Raw genomic sequence first — 20,675 nt, 5'->3', positions numbered from 1 at the left:
AAAAGAATATAAAGCTTTGAAGGAGCTGCCTACTATGAGGAATTATCCCTGGAGCTGGCCTGTGCGTAATTTAGTCTCACTGTACTTTGCAATAACTGATTAGAAGGGGAAATAAATTCCAAACACATGAATCGTACAGCATGATTTAATTTGAAATAAATTATAATTAAACTCTCACCCTGTAAAATAACTGAAAAGAACGGAAAGGTTAGCTTCTAGACAGACACTAAATAAATAGGGTCCTGAATTATACAGATACTGAGGCTATAAACTAGGAGTAAGCAATGTATAACCACAGGACGAGAATTTTAATCTTTCAAATCCTTACAACTCCCTCATCAAGTTTCAGTAACAAGATGGTTAAGAAGAAAAATCACTATTTTAAGCCATTTTAACAATTGAAGTGACATCTGAATTGTAATATAAACCCCAAATTTAACAATTTTTAAAAAAAAAAAACGTTTTCAACCTGAAGGAAGGGAAGGAATGGAGATAACATTCCTGCCCACTTCTGCATAAATCACTATTGCCAAAACATAACTGGCTTTATTACATCACACCAACCTTAAACAAAAGAAATTAAATGTATGATTAGTAGGATGTAAAATCCTTTTATATCCTTAAATTATCATAAGAATTTATTTCATATACAAGCCATTTTTGCTACCTAAGCATCTTGCAATAATTTGCAGTATAAATCACTGGCACGAATTAAGGTCATATGTTGAAGTATTTTAATTTTATATGGCAGAAAATGCACTGCTGTTTTTTTTTAATTGTAGTGTCTCAGAATCTGGCTTTCATGCTATATTTTTATTGTATTTTTAAAAAGAACTTTGTGATAATATAAACTGCAATTTTTAAATGAAAAATATTACATAAACTGCATATTTAAAAAGGTAAATGTGGTCCCTGACTAGTCATTTCCAACTCTAGAAGCTGGTACTTATCTCTGTTTCCTAGCCAAGGGAGCTAGAGTTGTCCGAAGACTCTTCCATGGGCATGACTTAATGCCAAGGCGCATGGAATGCTGTTACCTTCCCACAAAGTGGTACCTGTTTATCTACTTGCATTTGCTTGCTTTTGAACTGCTAGGTTGGCAGGAGCTGGGGCAAGAACAGGAGCTCACTCCATCACATGTATTTGGGTCTTTAACTGCCAGCCTCCTGGTCGATAAGCCCAGCGTTTTAACTGCTAGCCCCCTTGCCCCTTCTAGGCCCCCTTGCCCCCTCTAGGGGTCGCCCTAATGCATGTATTACCAAAAGCAGATTCAGACTTGCATTCTGAGTTAGCAGCTTGCAGTAACTTCCAGGCTGTGGCTTCTTGTAACAACAATGTGCTCCTGAAACTGTGCTCTAATGAGTACTGAAAATTAAAGAATAATCTTTTCTAGTTGCACTTCAAATTATTGATGTATGAAAAATATGATTTGTTAACTTAGATGGGTTTTTTTCTCTTTGGAACAATTTAATTACACAGCCAAGATTATCATCATTGTTAGCTGCCTTTCTGTCTGTTTCTGGACTCATGGAATCAGATTTCCCAAATGTGTGCCAACAAAACGATCTCTTATCAGCCTATAATTAGGTACTTATAAATAACCTGAGTCGATGCTCATTAATTTGAAAGAGGCAGCTACTGCAAAATGTAGCATCTGGACACTGCACGTAACACTAATGGTGAGTCAATTACACTAGTTTCTCAACAGCAAAGTCAAGTTCAAAGTTTTGCTTCCCATACATAGGATGTGAACAGACTGATAGATTGCCATATCTTCATGATTACCGTAGACTTTCTCAGGTATTTGTGTGGATGATAAAATGTGATTTCTGATATCACAATGCAAACTCTGTGACTTACACACTAATCTACCATTGGATTAGAGGTTGCCAATCATGGCATGTGCCATGAAATCACAATATAAATGCCGTAATTTTTTTAAATCACTGTGTATATTAGTAGATATATCTGGTGGTGCAGTGGTTAAGTGCGATATTGCAGGCAAACTCTGCCCACAACCTAAAATTCGATCCTAATGGGGCTCAAGGTTGACTTAGCCTTCTATCCTTTGGAAGTCAGTAAAATGAGGATCCAGATTGTTGGGGACAATATGCTGACTCTGTAAACTGCTTAGAGAGGGCTGTAAAGCACTGTGAAGCAATATATAAGTCTATTGCTTATAGATACATGTAAGGCTATTGCTATTGCTATTGTTATACTTAAAAACTGCAGTTATTCACTTTACAGCCGTTGCAATAAAAATCAGGCATGACTCATTTAACAACTGCTTTATTTAACAACAGAAACTGTGGCCTCAAATATGGTTGTGACTTGAAGATTACCTTTACAGAGTTTTATCACGTGATTCCTTGTAGCTTATTTGTTTGTAGCAGTGCCTGTATGCTCCCTGTCCTGAACTTCTTCAGATATCTTTTTATTATATTTATCCCAAAGGAACACAACTTCTCCCCGCTTCCCAAAAAGAGAAGATAAATACAAACAGAAATCCATTGTAAGACATTGGCATTTGCCCACTTTATCAATTAGGAGTTGCTAACTCCAGTAGAAACCAATCCGCCAAATCCCTCCATTAGAAATATGAGTTTGTGAATTAACTGAAATAATAATCACTAGTTAAAGTTAATGTGCTTGTAAAATAAACTGCATTGATAAAATTCATTTAGCAACCATTTATCTATAACACTGTTTCATTCTCACATGCATATGAATGCACCACATGCATTCTCACATATGTACCTCCTTACCACATTCTACTTTAATCTTCCATCAGAAATAGCAAACTGGAAGGCATTACGACAGGAAAAAGAATATCTTTACAGGGGTGGGTGGGTAGGTGGGTGGGGGAGAGGATTGTAGGAAGTGAATATCTGCCTTGAGAAAGAAGAGATATGAAAAAATTGCCACCATTGCTTTTGCCATTCCAAACTCAACTTTGCTTTCTTTTCAATGTCTCTCCCCATTAAATAGTCTTTATATCAATTCTGCAAAACTATATCAATTCACACATAATTATGGGATGGGATGGAGAGAATCATCTCTTTGTTTAAGTAAATATATTACATTTCTTAGACACTTATTGAAGACCTATCTTATGAACCCTACTTCCCCATGTGAGTACTGGATGAATTACTTTGCTTGGATTGGCTTTCCTGCTTCTGTTCGTATTCCTTTTTTTAAAAAAAGAATTTTATTAAAATTCAAAAAACAAAAGGTAAAATACAAAATTACAACAAAGATGAAAAAGATGGGAGTGAGGAACAATTGGGAAAGTTTAAAAAGTGACATTAAAAATCAAACATCAAAAAGGTCATTAAAAAGTTGGTACCTCCAACTTTCTTCAATATGGATAGAGTTACTATAATAAAAAGCACTCTTATTTTAGTGCTGCTACCAGTATTCATATTCCTATTGTTCTATTGTTCTAATTTATTAGTTCCTTCCTAGAATTTAATTTGAGATGCAAATTTGCTATGCAAAACAGTACAGAAATATACTAAATACACTTATTCCAGTATGAGAAACAGGATATATTCAAAAGAGCTGTAGCCAAAAGAATAAATAGCTTACTTGGTCCTCAAAGGAAAGAGCCTGGGCAACATCTCGTGGAAATCCATCAATAACAATACCTTCCTCATCAGGAATTTGCATTAATCTTTGCTTTATCTCAGTAATTGTGGTTTCCTTGAACAGATAAACAACAACAAAAGATATATATATATATATATATATTTCAAAAGTACATTCTCAAATGTTGCTGGAAAAAAACACATACACATATGATTGTGAAGGCTTGTTGTTGTTTTTACCTGTGGGGCTAATTCCCCAGTTGTAATTATCTTAGCGATCAGACTCCATTTTCGATTGCTGCTTGTGCTATGGATCTTCTTTCTTAACAATTCACCCACAGAGATATACTCAAATCCATAGCGTTCTGCTATTTTTAAGCTCTGAGTTCCTTTACCACTGCCGGGTCCACCTATAAGGAAAAACAAAAGTGTTACCAAGTTTTCTCAGATGCATTGCCCCGATTATCCTCCTCCTATCATCCTAAATGAGCATCAAAGTCAAGCTTGTAGCAATCTTTCAATGACGAATAACTTGAGTTAGAATCTAGGCCAGTCTTTCCCAAACCTTCAAGATATACTAGAAGTCAACACAACAGAAGTTGATTGGAAAAAATAGCTTTAGATATCATTGAATGTATGAAGTAAGTTTATCAGCTTTTGTGGAGCTAGAGAGAAGGAGTTCATTAGTCTATCAACTCCTATGGTATTTTTCACTCAAACACCACAGAGCAGAAATGAGACCACCTGTTACCCTCTGGCTCCTCAGTTCTCTATTGATCTAACCATCAGCAGCTATTGGTGGCATAATGCTCTCAACAATAAGGAACTTTAGTGTGGTGTTGTATAAATGAATATGACAACAATGCACTCCATCTGCTAGGAGTTCTTGCTGAAGTGTAACTCCCAGCCATCACAACCCTCATATCATCATTTTGATGAAATGGTCACATTTTGAAGAATCCTTCTCCCACTGCCAATGTTTGCTCAGGATGATGGTGCTAGGGACACTGTCAGAAGATTATCCAGCTAGCAGAGCCGAATCAGGAGCATGATTCCTCCAAACTAGTATATATACCAGACATGCAAAAGGAAGAGTAATAAGGAAGAGATTCCCAGCAATGGTGTCAGTGTCCTTAGTGTGTTTCTTTATCCTGTTAGATTTAACTACCAGATTAGATTTTATCTTTCTTACAGTTCAATCTACAGGGATTCAGCTCTATTTGCAACTATGTGTTTCAGGTGAAGTTTATTGTAGAACATTTAAGCAGCAGGCTGGAGTCCTCAACAACAAAAACTCTGACATTCATTGACCCAGCAGCTCCATTGATAAAATCCACTGCCAATCTAAGAAAAATATTATTGGTTTTGTTGTGGTCAGCCTCATTTTTTTGATTTCTTACCTATGACTAGAATGATTTTGGGTCGAGGCCTGGTTGGGTCGAACACATCATATTCCTCAATAAGTTCAGCTGTTTCTGAGAGATCCGTGTCACTCTCGATGGAGAACTGGTGGATTGGAGGAAGTCGATCATATCTCCGGTAAGGAAAGTTGGGGTTGTCTGGCATCACTGTAAAATATGAAATGGTAATGTCAGAAATGAGAATCCCTTTGATGGTAATATAAGAGTATAATAATGCTAGAAACCAGGAGACCTAAGCTCTAGGCCTGCCTTAGGCATGAAGCCAGGTGGGTGACTTAGGGCCAGTCCTTTTTTCTTTCAATCCTAGGAAGAAGACAATAGCAAATCACTTCTAAAATCTTGCCAAGAAAATAGAATTGACTTTTCCAGGCTGCTGTCGGGAATCAAGACTGACTCAAGAGCATAAAAAGCAACAAACAAAAAAGACAAAAGATCAGAAATATGTCCTTTTATGTTCATTAGTAATGAATAGCAGAAATAGTTGATGTTTTTATAAAAGGCGTAATTGTTACCATGAGATCCTGTTTAATCCTCTTTACAAATCCTTCAATACACTCAGAGGAGAAAAACATTTACAGCCTCAAGTCAATTTGGACTCTTGACGATTACGTAGGTACTTCCATGTCCTTTTCTTGTAAATCATACAGATGTTAAAAACATTTTTCAAAAATCGTTGTTGATGACACTAGTTTAATGTCACAGAGAATGATTCACCCAAGTTAAGCTAAATTGTGGGATTTAAGATAAATAATGAGATTCAGTATGTTATACAGCTGGCTAGCTGGAGAATTCTGGGAATTGAAATCCACAAGTTGTAAAGGTGCCAAGACTGGACAAACCTCCCCCCCACCCCCGATTTGGTATATCGTAGATATCTGTGCAGCTGTGTTAATGCAATAAACTATATTTAAATAAGCCATAAATAAGTTATGGGCTTGCATGTTGAGTAAATACAGCCAGCAAAACATTCTATAACATTCGTGCAATGAGAAAACAGGTTGCCTCTTTAAGAACAATTCATACTCTGCAGTTTATTCACAGAACTAGTTCCAATCAATGATAGCCAGCAGAAGATCAAACATCAGGCTGCTGTACTGAACTTTGATTAATACCAGATATTCTAAAACCTACTTCAATAAGATGTCCCTAGCAAGCTTTAATCATAATTCAGCTAGATCCAAGTTCCTCTCTTGAAGAAGACAGCTGTTCCATTCTTATGAGACATCATAGGAAATTAGAATGGGACAAGCATCAAAGAGTTCCTTTCAAGAAAGGTTTCATCTGTTGCTTCTATATTCCTTCAGATTCTGTCCTACTGAATTTCCTGACTTTTTCCCCACTCCTTAAACTCCCTAGAAACCTGACAGAGATGATCTTGATGGGAGAGGGCCCTCAGCTAGAGGATCGCTTGTCTCTAACAACTGGAGAATCCTATCACAAAGAGATCATTTGCAAAGAGACATCTCCTGAAAGGAAGGTATGCCTTATAAATTGCCTGTTATGTGATTAGAGCATCATAGAATTCAATGTGTTTCAGATAAACTTTTAAGTGAATGGTTTCTTGTATACTCTTGGTTCACAAATAGATGACCTCAGAATGATTTCTACACTATGTTAAGACAGCATTTTGGTTCCCTTTACTTAGAAAGATGACCTCTAAAAACTGGAACATCTGTCCATTTTTAGATAAATCTTGTCATTTAGCCAAGAAGGAAACAAAAAAAGGTTTGTAATAATCTGTTATGTAGAGTTTTGAATGATTTACAGCGCCTTTCACATTGATAGGTAGAGATAAAAGTGCATACTAACCGATAAATGTCTTTGCAAGTTCAGTTTTAATTTGATTTTAATGCATCTTTTTAGAGTCATTTGTTACAATATTACATGGCTCATTTAATCTTACGGACTGTAATTCACACAAAACCTGAAAATAGCTTAATTGCTTTAAAAAATACTTTATGAGTGCATTCATAAAAATAAAAAAAAATATTTTTCTCACAATACATTAAGCTATGAACATGATTTTGGCATGGTTTTAAATAATAGCAAATCTAGAGATTGTTCTCTAGGTGATTTAACTAATCAATATTAATTGTATCCTCAGCATGACTTGGCATTACTTCTTGTAATGTTTGGTATTGTTGTTTTGGTATTGTTGCTTGGCCTAAATATATTCTTTAAAATGCTTTTGTGTTAAAGTTAGAAACCATATGGCATTATGCCATTATTCAATTGTTGATGTTCAGTGGATACATTACAAAACTATTTAAACATTAAAAAGAATAAAATGTATTTATTTTCATCATAAATACAATTGAAGAGGAGGAAATGGTAATAATCACTATCCCAACGTCAGAGGCCAACTCTAACAATTAACTGTAAATATTCTTTGATAAAGAGGAATATCTTAGTTTGTAGCCAAAGTATAACTAAGTCTTACATATTTTCCAGAGAACATCATTCCATGCACAGGGCTGTTCATTTAGCAACTCCTTGAAGTTGCAATGGCACTGAAAAAAAAATCCTCACACTTAAGACCGCCGCAGCCCTCCAGACCTCACACTTAAGACCGCCACATCTTCCCCTCAGTCACATGATCAAAACTCGGTCTCTTGCCAACCGGCAGGAATTTATGATGGTCATATTGTCTTGGAGTGCTGTAATAACCATTTGTTATCTTCCAAATTGGCTTCCAACAAGTAGAGTCAATGGGGGAGGTTGATTTTGCTTTTAATGAACATGTGATTCACTTAACAACTGCAATGATTTGCTTAACTGAGGCAAAAAAAGTTGTAAAACTGGGCACGACTCATTTAACAACCGCTTTACTTAGCAATGGAAATTCTGGTCCTAATTCTGGTCATTAGTCACGAACTACCTATAAATGCTGCGTTCCCTTATATTCTCAAAACACTATGTAATCATTTATCAGGTCCATCCATCTCCTTACCACAAACTGAAATGTAAAATTTAAAATTATCTTACCATTCCTGAAAAATGCTCTTCTTGACTGGTTGCCGTTTAGTGGAGGCAGTGACCTTTTTTCCGGACTGACAAAAGTGTCCCATTTGACTTTTTCTGCTCCCCCCAGTTCCTTTACTTTTTGTAAGCAGCTTTCCAGATACTCCACGGGATCATCGGGTTTGCAGCACATTAATCCATTCAGCAAACTCTGAAACATAAGAGATTGACCGACGAATGCAATTTAATGAAGTCGAAAATAAATTTATAGTCTAGGGCCAAAGAATTATTGAGCAGCACTAGACGGCAGCAAAACGCTAGAATTTTCTACTTCTCTGGAGAGTCATTTAACAGACACCAGTATTTTTCTAGATTAAACAAAATTATAGACTAAAATTATAAAATCCCTGTCTTTTTCGTACCTAAACATGTGCCATCATGCCATTCCTTTTTGAAGTAAGAAATATTATGCAAACCACAGAGAGGAAGACAGAAGGAGAAAAGGTCTTGAGGCCAGAAAGGAAAGGAAATGAGCTAAATCCAATTTACTCCAACTCTATTTACAATACCTCTTCATATTTTCAGATTCTCGGGAGCTTTCTTGCTACCATACTACTCATGTCCCACTTTATACATTGCTTTCAATTTTATTATTCTTTCCAATTTTGTATTATGCCACTGACTAAGAGATACGATAAGTACAAGCTCTAAAATTAAAGTGTGGTTTATTAAACCTATAAATTCTTACTCGTAAAGCTGTAATATAGAGTCTGATTGTTTTCGTAGTAATGTAAATCATCCAATTTTCTATAAAATAGCTAACTGTCTCATACTATGGAAGATGCAGTCAAAGAGGGAAAAAAAATCAATATTTCCATTTCAACAACTTGTGAACTGACATATAATGAGGCCACCACAGATATAAATCCTCTTTCAATTTAATTGCATGTCCTTCTATTTTCAAAGCAAGTCTGTGAGAGTGAATGATTTTAATTCCATGTTACATGTACAATAAATAGCCATATATACAGTAAATAGCCTACATCTCAAAATTCATATGCTACACATTGTAAATTGCACTGCCAAATTCCCTAGTGGTAAAATGGTGTGTAGACTTTGGGAAGTTGTTAAAAGTGAATATGGTTGCTGTTTTTGGTGCTAAATGTTAGTCTTACCAAACATACCTTCCAAGTTCTATCTTGTTTTAGAATATATTTTAGGTCAGGGTAAGAAAACCAGATACTGTACTCTCCAAATGGTTTGGCTTCCAGTTATCACCAGCAGTTATGGTGGCTGTGGTAGAACTTCTGAAGATGGCCTGATTCCACAGGGTTTTACTTTATTTTGTGAAACACTTGTTTCAAATGGCATTATTGTATAAACTTTCATAGATTACTGTCTATTTCAGTGGAAAGATCACTTAGGAAAAATTGTATGCACATGGCCACCAAAAATCTTGCAAAATGTGAAACAGAGACAAGTTGGCATTAATGAGCTGGTTAACAAATACCGTGTTGAATCAGATCATCTCCCCTTAGTTTAGGCTGCTTTCTCCTTCACTTTCTACAGGTAGCTCTCGACTTACAACAGTTCATTTAGTGACTGTTCAAAGTTACAACGGCACTAAAAAAAGTGACTTATGACCACACTTATGACCGTTGTAGCATCCCCAGGGTCATGTGATTTACATTCAGATGCTTGACAACTGATTCATATTTATGACAGCTGCAATTTTCTGGAGTCATGTAATCCCCTTTTGTGACCTTCTGACAAGCAAAGTCACCGAGGAAACTAGATTCACTTAACAACCTTGTCACTACTATAACAACTGCAGTGATTCACTTAACAAGTGTGGCAAGAAAAGTTGTAAAATAGGGCAAAACTCACTTAACAAATTTCTCACTTAGCAATATAAATTTTGGGCTCAATTGTGGTCGTAAGTTAAAGTCTGCCTTATTTTATTTCTGCAGTAGCATGCTATACTTACTAAATATGAATTCATAAATATTAGCAACTTCTGTGTCTGATGTTACTAGAGGTAGTACTCCACTTACAGCCATTCATTTAGTGATTCGCACAGAGAAAAATTACCTTCAACCAGTCCTCATGCTTACGATTGTCGCAGCATCTGCATAAGTCACATGTCAAAATCCAGATGTTTAGCAACCGACATATATTTAGGACAATTGCAGTGTTCCAAGCTAATCTGATCGCCACTTACAACCTTCCCAGTTGGCTTCCGACAAGTAAAGTCAATGGGGGAGCTGTATTTCTTTAATGACTATGTGATTCACTTAACAACTTCAGTGATTTGCTTAACAACCATGGCAAAAAAGGTTGTACAATTGCCTTGCTTAGCAATGGAAAGTCTGCTCCCAATTATTCTAAATTGAGGACTCCCTGTATGTTTCTGCTCTATCCTTGAAAACTTGAGTGTTTTATATCAATGACAATCATAAGATATTTCCTATTTGCTTATCTAAATTTTACAGCACACAACACTATGGCAAATGGAAATATGGTAAAACCATTTCTCCACAAGAAGGGCTTTGGAGAGAAATTTTTCTGAACTGTGTTTAGGAACATTGGAATAGAATAGAATAGAATAGAATAACAGAGTTGGAAGGGACCTTGGAGGTCTTCTAGTCCAATCCCCTGCCCAGGCAGGAAACCCTACACCACTTCAGACAAATGGCTATCCAACATCTTCTTAAAAAATTCCAGTGTTGGAGCATTCACAACTTCTGCAGACAAGTTGTTCCACTTATTAATTGTTCTAATTGTCAGGAAATTTCTCCTTAGTTCTAAATTGCTTCTCTCCTTGATTAGTTTCCACCCATTGCTTCTTGTTCTATCCTCAGGTGTTTTGCAGAATAGTTTGACTCCCTCTTCTTTGTGGCAACCCCTGAAATATTGGAACACTGCTATTATGTCTCCCCTAGTCCTTCTCTTCATTAAACTAAACATACCTAGTTCCTGCAACCGTTCTTCATATGTTTTAGCCTCCAGTCCCCTAATCATCTTTGTTGCTCTTCTCTGCACTCTTTCTAGAGTCTTAACATCTTTTTTACATCGTGGCGACCAAAACTGAATACAATATTCCAAGTGTGGCCTTACCAAGGCATTATAAAGTGATATTAACACTTCATGTGATCTTGATTCTATCCCTCCGTTTATGCAGCCCAGAACTGTGTTGGCTTTTCTGGCAGCTGCTGCACACTGCTGGCTCATATCTAAATGGCTGTCCACTAGGACTCCAAGATCCCTCTCACAGTTACTACTATTGAGCAAGGTACCACATATACGGTACAGTACCTGGAAACAGACATGAAGTAATATTTCAAAAATTCTATTCTGATACATGATACACATACTTTATTATGATTTAGGACTTACTAGTAAATATTCTAAAAGTAAAATAAGCATGACAGCACAGGATACAATTGCCAAGATCTGCAGTATTTAGAAAACAGTAGGGATTACAGCTAAGGGTCTAAATTATTCTGAATTTAGATACTTGTTTTCTGTGGACTGCTACAACTGAAAAGATGATAGGTTCTAAAGTCTTGATAGTGATATAAATTTTCTATATATAGGATTTTAATTGGAAGAGAACATTCAGTGATCCATACTTGCATTCCAAGACGATAATACTTCTGAATAATTGGATAGTTTCAAAATACATTCAGAATTATGGAGAAGAATACTTTTTAAAGTTATAAAGTCTCCCTATGTATGTTACATAGCCAGAAAAAACTGGAGGGTTTTTTTTCCTATGACAGTTATTATTAATTTGATGAGCCTGAACAATATAAAAGTTAACCGCTATTGAAAAAAATACAGTTTGGTATTTTTTAAAAAAATATTTTTTAAAATAAATAATATCACTGAACATTTTCTTAACCTCAGTTAAGTCAGATAAAGTAGGAATCCCCAATCCCTGGTCCGTGGACCGGAACTAATAAACTAATAAGCCTTGGTGGCGCAGCAGACTAAAGTGCTGTTAAGTAGCAGCAGCTGCCTGCAATTACTGCAAGTTCAAATCTCACCAGGCTCAAGGTTGACTCAGCCTTCCATCCTTTTGAGGTAGGTAAAATGAGGACCCGGCTTGTAGGGGCAATAAGCTGACTTTGTATAAAAAAGAACACCGCTTAGGGGGGGGCCGAAAGCCCTACTAAGCAGGTATATACAAAAGTATGAAGGCTATTGCTTAACGCATTGTAAGCCGCCCTGAGTCTCCGGAGAAGGGCGGCATATAAATCGAACCAATAAATAAATAAATAAATAAATAAATAAATAAATAAATAAATAAATAAATAAATAAATAAACTAGGCCACACAAGTGGCAGGTGAGGGTGTGATGCTCCATTTGCACGCATGAAACCCCCTCCCCCTGCTACCTCTGCCTGCCAGTGCAGCTTCCAATCCACAGAGCCAGAAAGGTTGGGGACCACTGAGATAAAGTACAGATATTCCTTGTTTAGAAACCATTTGCAGTTACAATGGTGATGAAAAACTTTGCAACCAATCCTCGCAGTTACAACCTTTGGAGGTCTACGAAGTGAAGAAAGCAAGTAAAGTAAGACCACAAACACAGTCGCCGTTTCATTTAGCTACCACTTCACTTAACAACCAAGTTGGTGGTCTCAATTGTGGTCAGTAAATAAGGACTACCTCTACTTTGCATAGATAACATTATCAGATTGAAGTATTTGGCTGCGATACCAGCAAAGCAATCTACAGCTGTAAATTAAACTATAGATTAATCCAGTTGAAAAACATCGATATGTATCATTGCTATACTGCTGTCAAGAAAACAACATGGACCTCAGAAAGTGAATCCCATTTAAGCAATATTTTATTTAGGAATGCTTATTTGGAAGGAAGCCTTATTAAACCCAGTGATAATTGTTTCCAATCGCCAAGGATTGGAATGTAGCCCTACTTTCATTATAAATACATGTGCTCAGAATTTCACACCCCAAGAATATATAAAAGAATTACGTCTGCAGAATCATTGCACTGAAAATGACAATTGGGACAATTTTATTAGCAGCTGTTTGATTTAGCCAAAAGAGCCTGTGAATAAATGTTGTAAATGTAACACAGCATTGCATTGTCCAGGACTAATTTGCTTGCAGGCATTCTACTTTTTATATTTGGATAGGAAGGCTAAAAGTTTAAGATGCTGTATTTTAATAATATAGCAACATTTGTAAATCAGCTACTTTACATAACTGTTATTTCACTCTTGAGGCTTGCAACAGTTTGTCTCTAAGGCAGCTAAAAAAAAAGGGAAGCATGTGGATCACATATTCTCACAACACTCTTCAGAAACATTAAAAAAAGCTTTTTAATTTTAAGCTTTGCAATTTTCTAAGTTTCAAAATTATACCAAGAACAACACTGCTATATCACTGCTGCATAAATTAGCTATTGCATGGTTATGACTTGGGAAGAGACAGACTGGATCCCTGCCACAAACATTTTTCTTTCTCTTTTCTCTGCCTGGAGAAGACAGGGAATTTTAATTCAGGAATGCACAAAGCTCTGACAGATTGAAGATCATCCAAAATAATGTCTGTCTCAGCCTTTTCCCTCTATCTCAACCAGGTTTTGAAGTCTTTTTATCATTTCTTTTGAACGGCAGTTTTGAATGGGAATTTATTTATGTATTTATTTATCGAATTTACATAGCCACCCATTTTGCATTTGAGGCATTTCAACCGATGCCCCACAAACACCCAGATAGGAGGTTTTCACCTAGCCAGATCATCAGTAAACTTGGAGCAAACATGAATAGAAATCCACACACCAACAATTACACAACTGTGCAGGAAAAAACAGGCATCTGACTATTCCCTGCCACTTTCTTTGTGTAATTCCTGCACAACCTGCTTTAAATTCATTTGTAAATTATGTTAGCAATAAGAGAAGGACCTTGATGTATCCCATTGTTGCTCTATTCCTAATAGACTTCCCAAAGTTAAAAAGTCCTGTTCGTTATCATCTAAAGGGTGTCATAGGATTATCCTGATCTCAGGTAAATTTAAATCTTTATGGTAAAAGATCTATTTATCCTTTTGACCTTCGTCTGTATTTTTCTCTTCTTCTCTTCCTTCCCGTAAACTGTTCTGGAAATCTAATTTTACTCTTAATATTATTCCCATTTCTCTGAACCTGATTTTATTTTTAGATGAAATGTTATCTTCTTATCATGTAGGCTGTTGTACCTTTGTAGTCATATCTAGAATGGAATTCCCTTGCCTTTTGAATCTTCTAAAACCATAGCAAACTACCAATCAAAACTCGCATAGTAATTTCTACCCAGATTGCCTGACAACAAGTCTGAATAGACTTTGTATGTGAGGATTTTACAGGATGTATGCCAGTTACGTAATAGTTTTCCTAAACTATGAAATGAAATGGTTTTATTCCCCTGATCTGATCTCAGATACAGTGGCAAATCTGATCTCAGATACAGTGGCAAACAGGGAAAAAAATTAAATGTGCACATATTAAAACATATACAGGTAGTCCTCAACTTACGACCACAATTGAGCCCAAAATTTATGTGTGAGAAACTTGTTAAGTGAGTTTTGCCCCATTTTACAACTTTTCTTGCCACATTTGTTAAGTGAATCATTGCAATTATTAAATTAGTAAACATAGTTGTTAAGTGAACCCAGGTTTCCCATTGACTTTGCCTGTCAAAAGGTCACAAAAGGGGATCACATGACTCTGGGACACTGCAACCATCATAAATGTGAGTCAGTTGTCAAGCATCCGAATGTAAATCACGTGATCACGAGGAATTCTACAACGGTCATAAGTGACAAAAATGGTCATAAGTCACTTTTTTCAGTGCCGTGTTAACTTTGAACGGTCACTAAATGAACTGTTGTAAGTCGAGGACTACCTGTACTTTATAGAAATTATAAATAAGTCTCCCAATTCCACTAGGGAGCCCACAAAATATACTAAGCAGTGGGTGTGTTGTAAAGAACAGAGACCCAGAGGACTGAAAAATCAAAACATACTCATATGCATATATCCCAAGCAAAATTCTCTGACTGCTGAAATACAGCTTGTCAAATTATTATGTCAGGCCTCTACGACAATTCTAATAACTATTCCAAGCAACCCTCTGCATGTTCTGAGTTGCATTGCAAATACCAATGTCTTTGAAACCCTTGTTTTTATTTGTTGGGGAAAGTGATTCTAATCCTTGCAAAGGCCTACTGAATCTCTTGCCCCTTGCATGGTCAGGACAGATATGTCAATATATAGAATATTCTTTATTTGCAAAAATGAATAAATGAAGCAAAATTCACTTTAAATGGAAACCGAAACTGTCCTTCTCACAGGAGATTTACATTGGTGTATTTGTTTTTCTCACAGAAGATTTACTCAGCCTTCCATCCTTCCGAGGTGGGTAAAATGAGGACCCAGATTGTTGTTATTTATGCTGACTCTGTATACTGCTTAGAGAGGGCTGTAAAGCACTGTGAAGCAGTATATAAGTCTAAGTGCTATTGCTATTTATATTGGTTTATTTATCTATATTGCATGGTTGTCCAACCTTTTAAGCTGCCTGGGCTGTATTGAGTGAGGAGGAATTTGCTTTGGGCCACATATAAAATATATAATATAGTTAACATATATAAATAACAAGCTTCCTTTATTTTTTAATTATCTTGTTCAAAATACTAGCTGTTCAAAACTGCATGAAGCCCATGCACTGCAGGTTGGTCTACTATATATCCCTCATTAAAAACTCTAAAATTATTACCCAATGTCCTCACAGTTGTATATCTAAAATGGGAATAAAGGGATAATAGGGTTTAGAAAATACAATAAACAAGATTGGATTTTTCCCCCAATTTCTTTTGAATATTAAATAGGCTGCATAATGACGTACAAGAGAACAAATTTGAAATGTTTGATAAAGATGTTCTTGTTTATATAGACGGAGATCCCTCCTGAGAGCCATGTGGTTCCCATACTGATGGCATTTTGGATGGCATTGAAGATCTAGTATTACTCCTCCGAAGCCTAGGGGTAATGAAGTTGTTTTTTGGATCTTACATTGAGTGTCCAGATTCTATCTTCTCTATTTATTTTGCACTCTGTTTTAATCTTGATTTGCTAAATGATAAGCTATCCAGAGATGACACTTAAATCAGGCCAAATAAATAAGTAAATATTGGGATCATCTGCATGTATAAGTTACACTCTCTCAGGAGAATGGCTTGGGTCTCTAGGAGGACAGTTAAAAAGAAGCTCTTTGATCCGATCTCAAAATGTTACGATGCTTTTAAAAAAAAATGTGATAGTTCTGTGGATCTTAATTATGCGTATCATTTTGTTTATATTCCATATTTTTTTCTATTTGTATATTATAAACTATCTTGATTGTCCATTGGATGGAATGGCAGAGTATTAATGAATGAATTAACAAATAATATTATTTAGCTGAGAATATGTTCTACTCAATTCAACTAGACTTACTTTAAATAGATGGATAGGATTATATGGTAAGGATACAATATCATATACAGTAAATTTATGAAGAAAGAATCTATTGTACTCAGTAGGGCTTTCTGGACTTTTTTTGAGGGGGGGAATGATGAAATAAAGACAGCTCTGCTAAAAAATCTGAAGATTAAGCAAAATGAAAAATCAATGAGTAGACCGACTCTTCATCATCCCTCTCCAGAAAAAGAGAGCACATAAGATCACTCACAAGTGCTCCATACAGAACAGAAGTCTCCAATGGCTTTAAAAAATAACTATCTGGCTTACCACACGGTTGGCACCTTTAAGACCAGTCAGTTCTTGTAAGTCCTTTTCTAATCACTTTCAGAAATTGTTTAACTGCATTTTAAGATATTAGGAACCTTTGGATTGACAAGTCAGAAAAATTGGCTATGAGCTTCCTTTAATCCTTAATGAAATAAGTTTTAAATGCAAGGATCTTTTTAAAAATTCTGGAATAAACAGTTACAGTTTTGATTTTAGTTAGAAAGTCCAGATAAATTTGAAATAAGTTTCTGGAATTATAAGAATCCTTCCTGTGGGAAAATACTGTTGCTTTGATTAAAAAAAAAAACAGAATAGATTGGGACTTTAAAGGTAAAATTCTTGAGAAAGCACAATGATTACTATTAAAGGAGAACACTTACCGGTACATTTGATTTACAATACAGAATGGAGCAAAATGTTTTAAGATTCAACCTACTGAGGGGTATTTTTAAACAATGGACCCAGAAATTAATTTTAAGGGTGTTTACCTGCATAGATAGATTGCATTTATATGTAAGAGGAACAAAATACTCAAAGTGGGATAAAAATAAATGAATAAATTTTACCAGTGGACTGATTTGAAAGTGGATTTTAAAATGTCAAGCTACAAGAGTGATATGGGAAAAGATGCTGCACTGCACATACAAAAGAAACTGGCTGATAGCTTAATAATTAAAAGGGATATGCAAATAAACCAAGACAGGGATCTGGATGATCTTCCTATATTGGATTTATAAAAGAAACTTGTTCAATCTTTGAACAACTTTGTGAAAAGGGACAAAGAAAAAAATAAAAAGAAATAAACTTTTAGGCCACTATCAATATTGTTACAAGTAAAAGGGAAGAATATAAAGTTGGTTTAGTTGATCAAGACTAAAATAGATATGTTGTTATCACTGGTAACCCGTAGTGGGCTTTTGCTGATCAGGACTGAAATGATTAGGTTTTAAACTATTTGTTTATAAATAAGAGATGCAATATGAGAGGAAGACATCATGTGCTGCATTTTAAAGGGATAATCACTAAAAATGTTTATACTTGTGATAAAAGGGAAAGTTATTTATTATTTCTTTTATTTTTCTTTAATATTTTGTTATTTTTCTCTCTTTTCTATTTCCTTTTTCTTCTCTACACCTTTTTTTCTTTTCATTTTTTAATATGTATTAAATTGTATTAAAATGTATTAAATTGTATTAAAAATGTTTTTATCACTGTAGTTGTAATGTTTAATAACATTACTATTTGAAAAAGAACTCAGGATTTTTCTATCAGAACAACATTACACTGCTAGAATCTAGTCTAGAATTTGCTGTTTATGGTCTAATGATTACAATAATACAAATCAAATGATTTGAGATACCCTAATTAAGTTATCCATACTTTTTTAGTAAATCACAAATGTATTTTTTCTTCTTAGAACAGTCATTTAGAATAAAAACCTTAAAGTCTCCCATAATATCACTTGCCATATAAAAATCTTTAGCATTTTTATTACTAAAAACAAACAGTGATAGTGGAAATAATTTTTCTGAAGCATTTTTTTTACATTCAGGTAATTGTGTTTCAGACAAAATCTTTTGGCTCACATAGTATTGCACTGTAAAAGGAAATAATGCCTAAAGGACAGCTGTAACTACAAGCCATGTTCCTATGAAGTCACAAGGAATGCCACCTGAATGAAATGCCACCAGGTATGAATGAAACAGCACACTGGAGCATCTCCGGTAGGCCTCTTTTTGCTTTTGCTTCATGTGTGCAAAATGGGCAAAGTTTTCCAACCCGATTATTCCAAAAATATCAAGGAAAATGGCACCGTCCTTCTGCCTGCTAATTAGCAATTCTACACACATTTCTCGATGACAAGGTTAGAAACAAATGCTGGAAACAAAGTCAATGGTGAAGCCAAGGCAACCAGGAGTAAGGTTGCTGCTTCACAGAAGGGCAGAACAGGATGAGTGAGAAAGACCAAAAAGGGGGGAGTGGGGAGGGCTGTTGAGAAGATCTACACTACAGCAACCATCTGGAAGTCAAGGACATCTACTGAGGAACCTCAAGAGGGATACCTTGGCAGTTGGCACACAACATGTTCCAACTGTTTCAAGCTCCTTCTCAGTGCCTCCTAAGAATCAAGAGTTCTAAAGCTGCCAGCTAGAAATATTTTAGGGGCAACCCCCCCACCCCCCCCAAAAAAACCCTCTATTTCAGATCATCTGCCTCCAGCTTGGAGAGTCCGCAGCAGCGGGTTTAAAGGACGCCTAATGCATGGAAAAAGCCGGTCACTTCCTCTTCAACCGACTCAGTTCCACCGCCGCTTACTTCTCCCTGCAACGATCCCATCTTCCCTTGCTTGCCCTCTTTCTTTCTCTTTCTTTCTTTCTTTCTGTCTGTCTGTCTTTTTCTTTCTTTCTTTCTTTCTTTCTTTCTTTCTTTCTTTCTTTCTTTCTTTCTTTCTTTCTTTCCTTCCTTCTTTCTTTCTTTCTTTCTTTCTTTCTTTCTTTCTTTCTTTCTTTCTTTCTTTCTTTCTTTCTTTCTTTCTTTCTTTCTTTCTTTCTTTCTTTCTTTCTTTCTTTCTTTCTTTCTTTCTTTCTTTCTTTCTTTCTTTCTTTCTTTCTTTCTTTCTTTCCTCCCGCCTCGCCCGGTCCCTTCTCGTCTTTTACATCCCGGGATCCCTGTAACCTTTTTTTCCCCTTTAGACGCCCCTGGATCTCTCTCCATCCTTTCCTTCCCTCCCCATTTCCTCCGACTTTGGGGAAACTTGCTCCGCTGGCGGAGGCGAGCGGGCAGCAAAAGCGACGAGGTTCACCTGCCGCCGAGATGCGCTCGTACCTCGAAAAGCTGCGGGATCTCCCTCCTGGTCAGGTAGTCTTTGGCGTCGCAGCTGCTCATGCCGCCTGGCGGAGAAAAGGGCGACGGCGCGCGATTGGGGTTGCTTGGTTAGCGCTTTGGAGCCCGGTTCTTCCTCGGCTCTGGTCCTTCCCTCTTCGCCCCAGCGCTCCGGTCCTCGTCCGTTGCAAAAAACCGCTCGCTTTTGGAAGGCGAGGCGATCAGAGAGAAGCAGCAGCAGCAGCAGCAGCGCCTCCGCTTCCTCGCCCGAGCTGCCTTTACCCTCCCAGCCCAACCCGCGCGCCGCCAGTCAAGCTGGGGCTGCTGGGGGGTGGGAGGTGGGAGTGGGTGGCTGCTCTGGAAAGGCGCCGGGGAGGGAGGAGACTGGCTCCAAATCGCACGATCGCGCTTTTCTGTACACGCATAAACAGACATACATACATACACACAAGCGCCGGCACGTGGCGCTCCTTAAAAAGAAAGACAGGCGGCGATCGAACCGGTCGCTCGTGGCTTTCCACGGAAGGAGCGTGTGCCCTTAGAGTGTGGACACGATGCCGTCCCCGAAAGCCTTCCCCGATCGGCGCCCACCATCGCCGGCCCTTTTGCAAAGTTTACCGCGCTACGAAGCCCAAGATTTCTGCAACCTCACGCTCGGCCTTCGCGCCCGGCGGCTGATCTCGGGCTTCTCCCGCTCGCACGGAGTACAGGAACGCGGGGTGCGTGGACCTTCGTGCTTTCCGAACTGCCCTAAAGACGTTTTTGTTTCATCAAGCCGGGCTGGCCTGACCTACTCTTTTTAAAAAGAATTGTTTTTTAAAAAAATTAGGGGTTTTAATATAGGGTTTTTAACTACGGGCCAAATTGATTTAATTGGATTTTAATATTGTTTTAAATTTTGTATCTGTGTATTTTATTTGCTGGCTGTTCACCGCCCCAGTCCCTCGGGAGAGGGGGCGGTATATAAATATAATAAACTATAACTATCTGGATTGAAGGCGAGGCTGAGGGAGAAGATTCCTAAAAGGGCGATCCTTCATTCCGTGGGGTGTGTGGAGAGTGCCAGCAGGATTGCCAA

The 20,675-nt window shown here is 37.0% G+C and overlaps 1 protein-coding gene across 1 annotated transcript in view; it reads right to left on the bottom strand.

The window, feature by feature from the left end:
* AK5 (adenylate kinase 5) overlaps window positions 1-20,311 on the bottom strand; it is a 112,058-nt gene extending 91,747 nt beyond the window's left edge. The window contains exons 1-5 of the mRNA XM_034437029.3: window positions 19,601-20,311; window positions 7,994-8,180; window positions 4,988-5,155; window positions 3,828-3,997; window positions 3,589-3,702 (exon numbers count right to left, since the gene is read on the bottom strand). Of these exons, the coding sequence (XP_034292920.2) occupies window positions 3,589-3,702; window positions 3,828-3,997; window positions 4,988-5,155; window positions 7,994-8,180; window positions 19,601-19,660 (699 nt within the window). The 5' untranslated portion in view covers window positions 19,661-20,311. The remainder of the gene's footprint in view (window positions 1-3,588; window positions 3,703-3,827; window positions 3,998-4,987; window positions 5,156-7,993; window positions 8,181-19,600) is intronic.
* Between the last annotated feature and the right edge of the window lie 364 nt (window positions 20,312-20,675).

The sequence above is a fragment of the Pantherophis guttatus genome, chromosome 3 (genome assembly GCF_059756535.1).
Source record: "Pantherophis guttatus breed Tessera chromosome 3, ASM5975653v1, whole genome shotgun sequence".
Taxonomy (NCBI): Eukaryota; Metazoa; Chordata; class Lepidosauria; order Squamata; family Colubridae; genus Pantherophis; species Pantherophis guttatus.
Note: the sequence above shows the minus strand (reverse complement) of the source record. Positions and strands in the feature narration are given on the sequence as shown.